A 16,473-nucleotide genomic window follows, 5' to 3' on the forward strand; every position below is an offset into this window, starting at 1 on the left:
TGCTGCACCTGCCTGCCCACTTTTAATGACTGATGCACAGCGACACCCAGATCTCTTTGCATCTCCCCTTTTCCTAATTGGATACCATTAAGATAGTACTCAGGCTTCCATTCTTTCCTCCAAAGTGGATAACCACACACTTATCCACATTATATTGCATCTGCTGTGCATTTGCCCACTCACCCAACCTGTCCAAGTCACCCTGCACACTCTTAACAGCCTCTACACAGTTTACAATGCCACCCAGCTTCGTGTCGTCTGCAAACTTGGAAATGCTGTTTTCCATTTCCTCATCTAAATCATTAATATATATCGTCCTGGGGGTGTGGGGTGGGGGGGGGGGGGGGGAGTGTGGAAAGATGAGGAGACAGTGTTATGTGGACTCTTCATCCCGATGTGCTTCTGATTGGTATGTGCAAAGTCTCCAGAATATATTGACGGTCCTTGTGGTTAATTTTTTACCATTGAGCAATTAGTGTTGTCCCATGGAGTGTATGGAGAAAGCATACACTTTAAGTACCCTAAACAGCAAGATTCAATTGATGAAATGGTATGAGCAATAAAATGTATTAGGTAAAGAGGAAATTGAGTGAGGCAAAGTGAAAGGCAGTGAAAACACAGTACTGGAGAAACTCAGCAAGTCAAACTGTCTATGTAGCAAAGATAAAGATACAAAACTGATGTTTGAGGCCTGAGTCCTTCACCAAGATATGAGAAAAATGTAAACATGCAGCTGAATAAAATAGTGGGGGGAGGAACACAGTCCTATAGGCAAGAGGTAATAGGTGGATAAGGGAGGGAGGGCACAACAGCAAACAGGGAGAGGAGGGGATAGCTCTGTGAGTGCAGAGGGAAGGGAATGGAGAGCTGGAGGAAAGGAGATAGATAGGGAAAAGAGGGAGAAAAGGGAGTGGTACTTCTCTCCTACCGACTTCATACAAAAAAAGAGGTGAAAAGAAATTGAGGCTTTTACTTAAATATGCTGTGGCCCCCAGGAGGCTGTAGGGCCACCATTGGCAACAGCTGATCGAAACGACTTTTGAATGTTCTACCACTTCCTAATAACTACTATCTTCTGCATGTAAAAGTTATATCTTGGGTCCTTTTTAAAATGTTTCCCTTCTCACCTTAAATCTATGCTCTCTATTTTAAGACTCCCCTATCCTGGAAAATAACATTGACAACAGACCTCATGATTTATAAACTTCCACAAGTCTACTGCTCAGCCTCTGACACTTTAGAGAGAAAAGTTCCAGCCTCTCCTTTCTTTCAAGCCTGCCAGTCCCGGCAACATCTTTGTGAAACTTTCAGAATCCGAATTTGTTGTCATGACCAAGTCATGAAATTCGGTGTTTTGTGGCAGCGTCAGAGGTCAAATATTTATATTATAACCATCTTACAGCATCACTCTAAATTTTAAAAATGCACAAAAAATAAAACAGGGTCTTTAGTTCATTGATTATTCAGGAATCTGAAGCTGTCCTTGTGCCACTGAGTGCTTGCCTTTGGGCTCCTGTACCTTTTCCTGATGGTAGCAGCTTTCCAGTTTAATGTCATCTTTCCTCTACGTGGGTAATTAGAACTGCAAACAATACTCCAAATGTCATGTTACCAACACCTTGTACAGTTAAGTACAACTTCTTAACTCCTTTGTTCCCCATCCTGACTAATAAATGCTCACATGTCCTATCCACAACACTGATTTGCAATTCTCTCAGAAAGCCAGTATAGGATATAACAGGACTCTGAATATTTCCAGACTTGACATCAACAGGAGAAATGGAACCAAGTAAATTCAGGAAATTGAATTTTTACTCTTGCTGTAACAATTAACATTTTTTTGAATCTTTTCTTTCACTTCAGTAATAAAGACAAGACTTCAGTCTCTTCAAAGAGGTTTGAATGAAGACACATACTTGGGAATAGTAGACTGCACCAGGTAATAAATAAGACAAATATTCTAAATCAACAAGCACCTGTGTTTATAGTATGCCTTTAACATAGCACAGCATCCACAGCATGTTATGAAGGATGAAGGAAAATTGATGCAAAGGCACAGGAAAAGGACAGAATGATGAGGAACTTCATGAGGGATGGGTTGGGTTTATGGTGGAATTGGAGGGACAGAGGATACATGATGCAGGAGTTCCCTAGGTAGATACAGGGCAAGGGGTGAATAAGCTTTCAGAATCATTCCAATGAATGTGAACACCGAGCGGGTTGTGCAGATGTAATTACTCTGAAGTAGACCTCGGTGAGGCTGGGGAGTGATTTGCACAGAACTTTAAATTTGTTATAATTTAAAATTGGGGAGTAGCTTAGAGGTGTAAAATTTGGTTGATGAAAGTAAAATGTGGCATAACATGCGAGACAGCAGAGATGTAAGTGAAATGAAACTCAGAGATTGGAATCTCTCCAGCAGAACATTGAAGTCTACAGGTGAGAAAGAGTTGAAAGAACTATCAAAGGCAGGTGATAATCATATAAAGTTGTGGTTAGGATTAAACCTTTGGGTGTATGTTAGTGATTTTTTTTATTGTAAGTCAATATAAAGTTACTTTTGTGGCCCAGGTTATACACACTTTAAACCAGGGGTGGGCAATCAATGGCCCACAATCTACATTTATCCATTCAGCGCCACTCACACACCCCTCCCAGCACTGCTGCTGCCACCTTGGCCCCCCCTCCCCTCCTTCCCCCCCACCCCGCACCCTGGTCCGATGCTGTCAAAAAAATCAATGAAGCCGTCAAAAAATCAGTGAAGTCTCCCATTCAACCACTGACTCACCACCAGGCCCACCCATGGTAAAAGCTTGCCCCCCCCCCCCCCCCCCCGCTTTAAACCTGCTAATTTACTTTAATACTGTCGGATGCAAATTACTGCTGATAACCACAAACGTAAATCTGTTTTATTACCATGACTGCTCTTTAATTTCATGTTTTCACTGTTTTGATTCATTATTTGTGTATATGTTCCATGATATTATTTTAGTTAATAATGTGTCCATGCTTTGCACTTACTCCAGTATCAGGGCAATTAAATAGTCTCCCATTATTCTGTTTTATTGGTAATGTTTTTGAAAGTTGAGAGGTTCGATTTAAGTATGGCTAACTATGACAACCATTTTGTAAATTGGATCTGTACTCTTTCTATGAACCTGGGCCAAAATTTGTCTTTGAATCAACATGATCTGAAGAGATTTTCTGGTCACGTATCTCACTTGCTGCTTGTGAGCCTTTATGTGAAAATTGGAGATTGCATTAACTCAATAACTCACCATGAGCAAAATTGAGTCCACTGGGAAATATGAAAAATTAAATATAAATTTAATCATTTAATTTGCAGTCCACTCAATGAATCTCTTGATTCATGAAAAAATATTTTTAATTTAGCATGTTTTCATTGAGAATTTCTGAATTTCACCTATGGGTTTCTTTCAACTTAAGTGGCTTCAACAACTTGCATTGGCTCAAAGATGCCTGCATTGGTTACTGTCCTTTGGCGCTATCCAATAACTGCAGCTGAAAAGTGGTTGTGGATAGACATCAGAAGAGACTTCAACTAGGCACTCTGCAAATAAAGAATGACTAGACAAGTGTGAGACTAAATAATTCTTACTTTCTAATGAAGTGTCCCCATGAGAAGACTATATCCTCCCTAAAAGTACCAAGTAAATATAGGAGTTTAAGAACTACTGGTAATATCCATGATAAAGAATGCAGACAGCAAACCTTCCATTGTAGTGAAAGCAGACTTTAATTCTTGAGAGTTAACTCTAATCCCTTCCAATAATGTTTCAATCAATGTACCAGACCTCAATTTAGACTTCCATTAAGGACATAGCTGAGATTGAGAATCAGGCCTACTGTTAATATTGTGTTTGTGTTATCTCGATCCATGTGTGATGATGTTTGATTACAAATGTGCTGCTTGTTGGAAATCTTGGAACAATACTGATTGCTTACTGTATTTCCCATTATAGGAAAATCTGGAGAAATGAAGGAGCAGGAGCTTTCTTGAAGGGGGCATACTGCAGAGCACTGGTCATTGCCCCACTCTTTGGTATTGCACAAGTTGTTTACTTCCTGGGAATAGCAGAGACCGTTTTAGAGATGCTTTCAAACAGACGATATTAATGAAGATTTCAACCAAGGCAACTAGACATTGAACCTGGTTCCACAGGATAATGTATGTCACTTGAACAGCACAGTTTTTGGAGACTAAAACTTGAATCACCATCGTCTTCTCCCATTACCACTCACCCGACTTCCCCACCTTCATCACAGAAACACAGAACCCAAACATTCCTAAAGACTGTCAGTATTTTTGTTTGTTTTTAATTATTAACACTTGGATGAAAATGTGTCTGGGGTTATACAGTATCAGATATCACCATTACTATAGTTCCGTTCCTTTAAGTTGGTCAGTACTGATACAACACCAGCCTTTCTCAAGGGATCATCCCCCGAGGAAACAACAATGCAGGAGGCTGGTTGTGTTCTGTTACTGGAAATGGGCTTTTTAATACTTTGGGCTTCTGTATCACAAGGTGCTGAGTGGCATTTTTAACAAAGAAATGTGAATCGTCCATTCAATGCCGTCTTGTTTTTTGGAATAACAGGTAATTTGGTCTACTAACATCTAAATAATTAAGTTTGATGGCATAAAAGGAACAATGTGACATCAGCTGCCTTTTAGATGTTTCATTGTTCTTACAATTGACTTGTCAAAATTCAATACAAGCTGGCATTTAATGACTAGCTTATCTGATATCTCTAGGCAAATATCACTCTTTCCCCCCCCCCCCCCCATTCTTTAATTTGTTCTGAAAGAGTCAAAACAAATAGGAAAAAAATGCAATGTCTCGGACTCCATAGTTGCTGATGGTTATGGTTTGCAGCAGTTTTCTATGAACACTTTAAACATCAAAGCGGAGACGAGAGATGGGTACACTTTGAACAAGGCTGGCAAAACCTTAGTGGAGTTAGGAAAGGAGGGAAATTAATTTGATATGATCTGTTTCAAACCATGAATAAAACTCTAAAAGCACATCTTAAATTCAAGTAATTCCTGGACCGCAGTATCAGTGAAGGCTTTCAAAGATGAAGCTATATGATCTGTGTGGGGTTGTCACTACACGGCACTATTTCTGTCTTAACACCAGCACCTTGGTATCAGCTTGGAAGACAGATTGCTTCTCTAGTCTTTCGCACCCAAACTATGCCAGTATTGTTCTGACTGCTCCATCTATGAATTAAGACCACCTGATTCACTTGGTGACATTTTAACTTTCTCATATTATTAGAACAAGCTAGTATTGTCCCTTGAACTTCATTAGATTCCACATTGGAAACAGGTGATATTTGTCTCTATGGCATGTTTTATTATTGTATGAGAAGCCAATATATTTTAATCCTAAGTAATTCTCTTAGTATATGTACTCATTTTGCTCCCAATAGCAGCTACCAGCAATATAATTCAAAATATTTTCCTCAAATGCCAGATTAATTTTGAATGATGAGCTTTTTATTTCCATTGTACATCTGGAGTTGGTATAAATCTTCCCAGAGGCCCACCTTTTGCATTGCTAGTGTTTTAATGAACTGCATTTTAACACCTAACAAATACTGTATAAGAAATTTTGTTCTGAAGGTTTATAACTTTATCTCAACTCTGACTGGATTATTGGTTGGTAATCCACTGCCCAGATATCTGGAATCTTCTATCTGCACAACATATCTGTACATTTCAGTACAGGTACTGAGAACTGGGATGTCGCTGCTGCAGAATGGATTAAGAATAAATATGCTGCTAGTTTACAATTGTATGAGGGAAAAAAAACGGGTTTAATGTAGGATATTTCTTTTTTAAAGAGCAGAGTAATATTTTTATAACAAAAAACGATTTAATCACACCACCCCCCCCCCCCCAACACCAATCATACACCACCATGTTTTTTATAATCCCTGATATGATCCCTTGGAAATGCTGTACTCTAAAGACCTGTATTTTTTTTTACAGTACAGTACTTCTTGTACCCAGTGTGTCAGTACTGATACCAAAGTATTATTTGAACTCTGCTTTACATGATTGAAGAGGGTTATTGTTCTGGTCTGTTTTGGAGATGCTGAGTTTTTTGTGATTTAATTACCATTGAAATAGTATGCTTACAATCTTTATTGAGAAATGTGCTAGGTTTAGGTTGTAAGGAAGTATTAAGTGTATGGGGAAGGCGTGTTCATGAGATTACTTGTCTCCAGCAAAATTGCATTTGAAACTTGATCGTAAAGAGTTCTCATTATTGTGCAATATGGATAAAAAATAAATCTGCAGGAGAATAGATGATGTAGTGAGTTAGGCTATTGCCTTTATACCTCGGACAGGTGACCAAATCCAGTCTACAGTAATGAGATAAATCTGCTTTTTTTTACCTCTGCATCCTAAATACAATGAGTTTGCCGCCTAACCAAAGTGCTGCTAATAGGCACTGATTTGCCAATCTTACAAGGTATACTACAGGGTGACTGAAGTGGAATTGGCTCACACTGGTGCAATAGAGAGTCTTCAAGTTTTGTGCTTGAACCATGATATTAGAGCTTAACCCTGACACTTGAGGACTGTTCAAATTATAATATGAAAAGTCAATGCTTGAAGTCTGAATTAAAATATAGAAGTTAGATCCATCCAATTCCAATTGACCTGCCAACATTTCAGACACCTAATGATTTTTGTGCTCTACAGTGAAATTCCTTTATTGTGAACTGACCTATAGGATTAGCAGACCCTAACAAGAGTGTGCTAGAGTGAATTGGATTTTTTTTCTCAGGGCAGTAGTCCAGCATACATAATGTCATAGTTCCTTCCTGTGGTTAATACAATGCCTTTACTCGGGACCAAACCGGGGTTCAAATCCCATGCTGTCTATAAGGAGTTTGTACGTTCTCCCCGTGTCTGTTTGGGATTTCTCTGGGGACTCCAGTTTCCTCCCACTGTTCAAAACAAACCGGAGGAATAGGTTAATAGGGTGTAAATTGGGCTGCACGGACTTGTGGGCCGAAATGGTCTGTTACCGTGCTGTATGTCTACATTTTTTTAAAATTAAGTTGTGCAGTTAGAATTCCGAATCACTTCCTGCCTTGATTCTTGTTTTAGAGCACTGGAATATTGTGGACCCTGTGAATACTATGAAAATCTACTGGGGTACTTGATCTTGCAAATTTATATCAAGGGCCAATGGAGTAATGATATTGTATGAGAATGTAGTGTCATATACATAGATGCACTAAAATTCTTTCTTGCAGTAGCCACAGGTGCATAAGATACATCAACAATGGTAAAGTGAATTACTGCCATGCACAAGGAGATTTTTAAAAGTGACATTATTTTAAAAAAAATATTCACAATTGTAGTTAATGCAAAAATAAGTCGTGTTTCCACAGTTCAGGCAGATCTTTTGGTGGACCCGGAGTAGGTTATGGTTAGGATAGTGGAGAGAGGTTCAAGGACCTCGTAGTATGTTGGGGGGAGAAAAACTGCTCTTGAACCTGAAGGTACCAGACTTGGAGTTTCTGTGCTTTCTGTCTGAAGATAGTAGCAAGACGGAGTTGTGTCCACAGTTATGTGGATCCTTTCTGTTTTTGGCTGCCTTCTAGAGGTTAATGATAACTGACCAAGCTTTTGATTATCAATCCTAATATCTAGTGCATAATTTTAAGAAGTTTTGCTCAATGAGGAACCATACAAATAAAGTTGCTTTTATTCCGCGCAATAGCCTATGATATAACGCGGTGTCTTTCGATTGTTTATGTGCATTGGTGATAATTGATTCACAGTAACAAAGATGTTGTCCAATTCCTTCTGCAAATTCAAATTGTGTGTAAACCAGAGCTTTCTCCAGCTCTATATTGGAAATCCAGGCTTTTTCTACTGGGTTCCTATAAACAATATAACTTCAATCACCATTATGTTCAGTCCTGGCTGATCCCATTACAGCACATTCTGGTAATGTCTGAACTGAGTCTTAAGCCCTATCATCTATGCATTAACCAAGTTTGTTTCTTCATCCTACTTCCATCCCTGCCTCCTTATCGGGTTCCAAAATCTTCTGTTTTAAGCCCCATCATTTGGAGCTGCTTTTCTATGTCACCTTGCCCATGCACACTCCCAAGTTGTTAAATGCTGACCTAAAAATATTCCTTCAGTGACCCGTTTTCACTTTCCACAAACTATCTTTTGGCACTTGCTATGTGAACAAGCTGGATTACAAAGAACGGAGTAGTTTGACCACTGTCCAAGGATTTTCTCTAATGTTCTAAATCCTAGAAATGTACAGCCTTTGCCAGGCAATTTTTAAAAACCACCATTGCAAAGTTCTCCCTTGGCATTTTGCACACTCTTTCCCCAACCAAGCTTGATTTGACATATTTCTTTGGGGGGTTAGAAGCCTCTTAGTACCTGTCTAATTTTTTATTAAATGGCACAGAGCTTCAGAAGTGCAGTGTGTGGGAATCTCATTGTTCTTCAGACTCTAGACACCTTTTATGTATGAATGGCTTGTCCTAGAACTTGCTTTATCTAAGCCATTGTTTTTCCATCAAAGCAGTGTTACTGCCTACCCTTGCGCTGTTAGTAAAGTTCTACAAGGCATGTGAGCGTCACAGAGCATTATTTGAACTTGTTGGAAGTTTTCACGGTTGTTAAAATGTAACGGCAACTATATAGATCTTTATTTGCAGGCAGCTCTTAAAGGGACACATCACTTTGGGGATATCACTCTTCCAGCTGCATGGGGAGTGTTGCCAGTAAATGAATGTGCAGAGAGCTGGAAAGGTTGTTGAAGAACGAGAGTCCAGCAGGGATACAATGTCGGTTGTGAGTGTGTACATTTTGGGGGAAGCGACAACAGGTGAATGACTGTGCTCATTCTACCTGCTCCTTCGGACTGAAGGAAAAGTCTCCTATCCTGATTAGGGGTATGGGAGATCTCCCCAAAGTGGCAGTGAGCAGCAAACAGTGAGATGAGGCAGAAATGAGTGCACCTGCCCCTAATGTGCATGGTTAAGCAGCAAGAGTCACGAGGTTGATGGTGGTGGTAACAGGTTGCACCTTTCTTTCAGTGAGGATAACAAATACAGTTATCCTGTTATTTGTTACTAAGGTGTTCAAATAGCATATTTTTAGGTTAATAAAAGCTGGGAGTTTTCTGCAAGTAAATTAGAATGACACTGTTCAGACCAGGGAAAAAAAATCTATGCAGACAAATTTTGAATATTGCCCTGTTGGGACTATAGAATATTACAGTACAGAAACAGGCCCTTTTCTGCCTAGTTCCACTGATCTGAACCTGTCCATATGCCTCCTGTCCATGTACCTGTCCAAATTTTTCCTAAATGTCAAAATTGAGCCTGAATTTACCAGCTTTGCTGGGACTTTAACCACTCTCTGTATGAATAAGTTCACCCTAATGTTCCATTTAAACTTTTCCCCCTTCTCCCATTTCCTCAAGTTTTTTATCTCGCTTAAACTCGGTAGAAAATTGAGACGAGGTATAATTTGGTGGTGTTCTGCACTTGGGGGAAAAATGCACTCAGGAGAATGGGAATCCCACTGAAAAATGAGACAAATACCCCATTGGGTGTGAAGGCACTCAAAGTGGTATTCAAAATTGCTTCTGATGAACCAAATTGACAACTGGGTAGTGCAGTTTTTATAATTGTTTAACCTCTTGACTTGTTTTGATAGTATCAGATAATCCACTGTCAAGTGCCAAAGAATTGAGTTATGACACCCAGCTGTTGGTTACTATGTTTGCCATCCTAACTCCTGTTGTGCAGTGCAGGATGATTTATTTTTCTTTTTCACATCAGTACTTTTTTTTAGTTGCTTATTATTGCTATCTTAGTTAATCTCATTAGAGTGCATATTGGAATATTCAATGTTGTTTACCATTCGAGAATTAATCTGGAGAGAGTATTTGCTGAGCAAAGTGTTATTTTCAATAATTGTGTTATGGATGTACTCTCCTGTTTAACCATTTTTTCTTAAAAAAGGGAAGCACTATATTTCTGGGAATAAATCCAACAATTAACCAGAATGGTTCTTTGAAGATGGTTTAATGTTGCTTTGCTCTGTGGTTGTTCTGTGTTCGGTGAGCCAGGGTAAGTGAAGTTCCACAGTAGTGGCAGTTTTGAAGGGAAGGTCCACTATTCAAAATTGCATCTGTAGTACAAAAATGGAGTTTGGCATCTGTGATGGAATTGTGAGGACTGGACAAATACAAAGCACAAACAGGCAGAAGTTTGAGGCCCAGCTCTTAGAAGTCATCCACATCCAGCTAACCAGTTGTCTGCCTCAAAGGTGTGGTTGGTTGGCAGGTAGGTAGCAGGTTTTAGTCAGATCTTGCAGGATTCACCTGGAACATTTAATTTCTCATGCTCTCGTACTCTACATTGTCCAGACTAGGAAGATTGAAATTCTTCTTAGCCTCTCTGCCAAATACACTTATAACCTACCAGTTTACATGAGTGAAGTCTTTTAGATGTGAGTGAGTCTATTAAGCAAGCTCCATGCACTTAATTCAATAAAGAAAGTAAATGATACAGGTCTTTCCCAAAGTAACTTTAAACTTTTGCAATAATGCTCTCTCTAGGAAATGTTAAAGACTAGAATTCTGATGCTGACCTCAGTCTCTTGCTTGCCAGCTCATCTTGCATTCCAGCCAAGATGTGGGCCCAGCCCCTTTTTTAAAAAAAAATCAAACCTTGTGCATGGCAGGAAAAAATAAATCTTCACCTGAATTTACAATTAAACTTTTAATTGCAACAATATAGGAACAATAAAACAAATGTTTGCATTTGGAGCTCCTGGGCGTACTGTGGATTTCATTCAACCATGTGTGGCAGAGAGAGATGGCTACAACTCACTGCTGATAGGGAAAATGGCAGCAAATTAACTATAGATTTAGGTTCAATAGCATATTGGTGAAGAAAGATGCATGAAATTGCCATGTATATCTTTGCCCAATTAATCTCTGGCTTTGGCAAATTTCTGCACTGTTTGGATACCTGTATGTCCAACTGTATAATGATTGATTGAGCCTGAGGACTACTCATGAAAGACAGGTAGATTGTAAACAAAACCTATGCACTGTGTTCTGACTCCTATCCATTATATTCTAATTGGAAGATGTATCCTTGTCGTGCTGTACTCTTTAAAAAAAAAATCAATCAAACCTAAAATGTGTCCCGAAACTGGCCATTCTCATGAAAGATCATTTATCTGTTCTTGCTAATTCTTAGCCATGTATGTTCTCAAACTTCGTTCGGCTTTAACCCCCCCCCCCACCCCACCCCTCAGGACTTTCTCTAAGTTAATGTGCCCCCTTCTCAAGTTTTGATTTTTTTCCCTACTTCTACCAACGATAAAAAAAATTTAAGTATTTATGTTATATGGGGTGAAAAGAAAATGAAGCTTTTACTTAAATGTCCTGTGGGTGCCACCCCCCAGGCCCCCGTTGAGAATGGCTAGTCTAAAGACTACCTCAGCAATCTGAATACTCGATCTGGATTTAGAATTTTTATTTCTGATCCTGATTGCAGTCTGTTATGTTTCTGCAGGCTACTTGTGTGGAAGAGAGGCAAAGAGTATGTCCTAAGCTGAGCTAATTCCTTTTCCATTTCATGGGAAACAATGTTGCATGGATTTTACTGAGCAAAAGAAGAAAACTATGTATCCAAGACAATTATGCAGAATATCTACAAAGAGCAGAACTCAGGATGGGTGGAGTAAATGGATGGAAAAATGACCAAATTTTAGTACAGTATTTTAACAATCATGGGTTGGTGTCTGTGGTATTAATAGAAAACTGGGAATCATGTAAGCATTGGCTCTACTTGCAGGGCTGGTGTTGTAAAGTCAGTCATAGGTGCAAGTGGCAAAGAGAAATGCAGAGAAATTTTAGCTGTGGTGCCTGAGAAATGAATGTTTTTTTTAATATGAAGCTGTTGGTGATGCTTGTGATGTTGGTTAGATTTTATTTTTCCTTTACAATTGTTGTAAAGGAAACTTTGGGCATTGTTCAATAGTCTATGGTTATGTTAATACATATGCAAAATAATCTGTACCATTTGCACTGGTGCTTTTCAATGTTGAGGCTAATTAATGTTGTAATTCTCAGTTTTGCAATCTTGGCGGGTTTTAATTGCCTGTAACTAGATTCCACATACAGTAACTGTGAGCATTATCCCAGAACTGAATTGGTAGCAGTTAAAAGAGTGAGTGTAGAGACACTTATTTTAGCATTCGTGCTTTTAGTCTGGGAAGCCCCAATTTGTTGGGGGAGGTATCTTGCATTGATTGCTATTTCCCTCATGATCACACTTCTTTCTGCCAGTTCTACATGTGCCGGCCATTCACAGTAAATTTGTTAATGCCCTCTTGGGCTGTTTACATTTGTATTATTTTCAACATGAACTTTGCCAGCATAATACAGATACTAGTGAGAAGATTTAGGGATTTGTATGTACTGTACTTAATCTAGTATCATCCTTTGTAGTTCTGAGGAATTCTTCATTGTCAAAAGTGATGAATTAATTCACCTCCCCCCATCTCAACATTTGTTTGTCCCTAGTGTCAGTTGAAATGTTTTGGCTAGGCTGATTGACCATCATGATTTCCACTGGTGTTCTTATCAATATTTCTCCTTAAACTACAAATACCAAAAAGAAGCAACTGAAATGGTAATTTATTTTGGACCATGCAAGCGGAAAATTGTGTAAAACAAGACGCATTTCTCTGCAGAAATTACTCAAGGTGTTTTAATAGCGTGTAAGGTACAGTATAACTCCAATTATCCAAAATGGTCAGGACTGCGTCTATGTCGTATAAACATTTTTTTTGGAGAACTGGTAATTTTTTAAAAGCAGCCCAGTAACAACAGCAAAACACTTGCAACATTGTTTAAACAACAACAAACGACAAAGGGAAGCTTTTTAAGCATGAAATAATGTTTTTAATTCACACCCAAAAAAAACAACCTGAGCAAAATACTGTAAGATAAATCACTATAAACACTTGAAATTCTACTCACAATCACAGTGGCATCTGCTCACTTCTTTGACATCGCAAAACCCTTGAGTGCTCTGTCAGAACCAAAATGGCGACTCAAACATGCACATGAGTATGTTGGGTTTAAATTTTTTTCCAGCTGTGAATTGAGTTTGGCACCAAAAAAAATTGGATAAATGAGGATTTTTTATTGCTTCAGAAATCCTCATTTATCCAATATTTTTGGGAGGTGAAATGATTTTTGAATGAATGAGGATTTCAGAGAATCTGCTTTTGGATAATTGGAATTATGCTGTACTATATAAATTTTGAATGGTAATTTCTGTTTGAATTATTGCCAGTGAATGCAAAGAAAAGAAAAATTGATTGGCTCTGTCTTGCTGCAGGGAGAAGTGGGGTTTATAATTATGCTGAATTTTAAGTGCTTTTCTTCCACGAAAAAATGATGAAGAAGGGACTTAATTACCATATTTGATGGCATACTAGATCTGTTTTTCCCAAAAAATGGCACAAAAATATCCCCCGGGTCTTGAATGTGAAGTTGAAATTAAGATGATAATGGTGAGTAAGGGCGACAGAGCTCATTGTTGCCACATGGCTCACTAGCATCACTGCCATCTATCATTGGGGGCTGGTGGTGACCTGTCCAGGGAGGGGGGGAGCGGTGGAATCACTGTTGGGAGACTCTCCTGGTGGCCAGCTGTCAGTCCCTGTGCTGGTCCCGCTCCCCCGGCAGCCCGCCACCAGTCTCCACACTGATCCCACTGCCATACTCCCCACCAACAGCCCACTACCAGTCTCCACAGTTCCCATCGCTCCGCTCCCCCCAACAGCCTGTCACCAGTCTCCACACTGACCCCACTGCCCCGCTCCCACCCCCCCCCCCCCACGCGACAGCCTGCCACCAGTCCCCACACTGATCCAAACCCCCATTCCCCCCGAGGAGAGAACAGGGTAGTGGGACCAGTCCGGGTTCTGACAGCAGCAGTTAATTTTTATTAAAAATTTCTGCTTTGGCCAAGTTTTTTTTTTCTCTAGTAAATTAACAATTTTATTATTAAAAATATTTTTCCTGTTCTGATTGCATGTTTTGTCCAAATTTTTTTTGTGCTGTACTGTAAGCTACAAACAATATTATTAAATGTTTACCCATAAAAACACTAAAAAAAAATTAATATTCCCTGTTGAAATAGGGGGTGAGGGTATTGTATGCCCGTGGCTCTTATATGACGTCAAATATGGTAATGCATATTGTAATGTTATTCTGCCAGTAGATGCACTTTCAAAAATGGCTTGAAGGCAGCAAAGTTGGAGAGGATTGGTTGATGTGTGCAGTTGTCTATTTCAAGTCATTGTAGCCTTCTGATCTACATGGTCTGAGGGTAAGGAAGCCTGTGATTATGAAACCAGCCAGACCACACTAAGTGGGCTGGTGTGAAATATTCCACAACATTAGAGAGAATGTGTTGTAGTTTATCTTTATTCATTTTTTCATATTTATTGCTGATCACAAATTAAATACAAATCTGGAATCTGGTGACTAAGTTTTCAAACCTTAGCAGCAAATTTCAAAACCCAGGTGTGAGAAGGGCCAGATCTTGATATTTGCAGCCAACAGTCTGTCTAATGTTGCCACAGACTGCACAGTGGACAAATAGTTTCACGTTCAGATGAGAGGTAAGTTTGTTTATTTGGGCATGGGTTGCATTTGTCAATCTCTGGATCTGTATCCTTTGACCATTATAACTTGAAGCATTCCTAATCTGTTGGGTAAAATCTGAGTGGTGGTTTTTTTTAATTGAATGATTTATTCCAGAGTTGTGTAAGTGATAACATTTTGAACAAAAGTTAATTGGAATTATTTAGCAATTATGAATTACTAAACACTAACTCCCAAATGATTATACAATAGAGTGCAATTTATAAATTGTGTTTATTTAAATTGAAATATGTGCTGGACAATTTGTGCAAGAATACAGTTAAAATGATTTTTTTCATATTGCAAAATGATTTGTAAACCATGAGATATGCCATGTTTTAATTTCACTGCAGTGGGAGCAGCTCTTCTACTGTGTTAATTAACTAAACTTTCAAAAGTAATTCGAGCGAACTTGTTTGTGCACATTGACCTAAGAAGCTCGTAATTCCTTCAACACCACCAATTAAAAACTTTTTTTTAAATTGTGGATTTTTTCAAGAAATAGTATTTTCCGAACTCTGAAAATGTGAAATGTTTTCCTCAGCAGAGGGTTGTTTAAATGCAGTTGTAATTGAGATCCAAAGTTAACATGTTGTAATGAGTGTAATTTTGTGAATTAATGTAATTTGATGTGAAACCTATACACTGCGTTTAGTAGCTGCCGCATAATGGCCCTATTTAAATCTGTAAAATGGATCTGTATTAAAAAAATGAATTCTGTGTAATTGATGTAATGCTATCTGGTTATAGAGTATGCAAGATAATAAAGGTTATTGAGACCAAAACACTGCAGAAAATCAGTTTATGCCTTATCTACTTTTCTGCTAATTTTCCATGATGGATTTGTCATCTGGGTACAATACAGAAAGCCACAGCTGAGACCCAGTATCTTTTCCTTCCTCGGATGAGATGGAGTTTAAAGGTGTCACAGAAATTGTCACAAGAGGACAACTAACAGGTGCTACACACTGCAAAGTAAATCAGAGGCTTGAACAGACCACGGAGGAATTTAGAAACTTGTGGGGATGGCAGGAAATTTAGTCAGAGATGATAGGAATTTGGGCTGCTGGAAAATTTAGGGAGGCGGAAAGAATGATTCAAAGAGAATCAAGTGGAGATTGCCAGAGAGACTGCAGGTGAAAAGGAATACAGTGCATTTATAAATGAGGATTATGGAGGGAATTCATAAGAATGTTACAGGGCTGCAGGGAATGTGTTGAAATGGAGCAGAGGCTCCGGGAATATTAAGAAAAGTCCCCGTTGAATTTGTTTATACCCACTCCAGACTTGCCCATCATTGCCTTGCTGGAGATTTCCTTCTTTCCCCTCTCTTGTAACCACCTGGATATTCTGATGTTATTCCTTTGCTCAAACTCTCCTGGCCAAAGGTGGTGGAGTAAAGGCATAAATGAAGAGTACAAGTTAGAGTTGGAGTGAACAAGAAGGACCAAAGAGCAGCTTTAGAAAGTGGAAGAGCGATTAGAGGAGAATGCCTTCCAACAGGAGGCAGGCATTGCACATTTCTCTGAAGATCCCTGCCATGTTGCCCTTTTGATATAATTCCTCAGGTCTATGGTGTCTCCAAGCTTGGCCAATACCGTAGTGCAATAGGCATGAGCCACTGCCGCAGAGGCACAAGGTGTTGCATGTGGGCATCACCAACGATGATGCTCAATCCTCTTCGGAGGCAGCATAGAGCCTGTGCTGG

At 39.1% G+C, this 16,473-nt stretch overlaps 2 protein-coding genes across 13 annotated transcripts in view; one reads left to right on the forward strand and one right to left on the reverse strand.

Annotated features, from left to right (window-relative positions):
- Positions 1-15,562, forward strand: part of slc25a22a (solute carrier family 25 member 22a) — a 148,292-nt gene extending 132,730 nt beyond the window's left edge. For 11 of the 12 annotated variants that reach the window (XM_069896771.1, XM_069896775.1, XM_069896783.1 and 8 more), the window contains 2 exons: positions 1,864-1,939; positions 3,984-15,562. In XM_069896771.1, the coding sequence (XP_069752872.1) occupies positions 1,864-1,939; positions 3,984-4,137 (230 nt within the window). In that variant the 3' untranslated portion in view covers positions 4,138-15,562. The remainder of the gene's footprint in view (positions 1-1,863; positions 1,940-3,983) is intronic. The other variant, XR_011344149.1, reaches the window with a different exon arrangement.
- Positions 1-16,473, reverse strand: part of LOC138742504 (large ribosomal subunit protein P2-like) — a 479,457-nt gene that overhangs the window by 243,589 nt on the left and 219,395 nt on the right. The gene's annotated exons all lie outside the window — the stretch shown is intronic.

The sequence above is a fragment of the Narcine bancroftii genome, chromosome 1 (genome assembly GCF_036971445.1).
Source record: "Narcine bancroftii isolate sNarBan1 chromosome 1, sNarBan1.hap1, whole genome shotgun sequence".
Classification (NCBI taxonomy): domain Eukaryota; kingdom Metazoa; phylum Chordata; class Chondrichthyes; order Torpediniformes; family Narcinidae; genus Narcine; species Narcine bancroftii.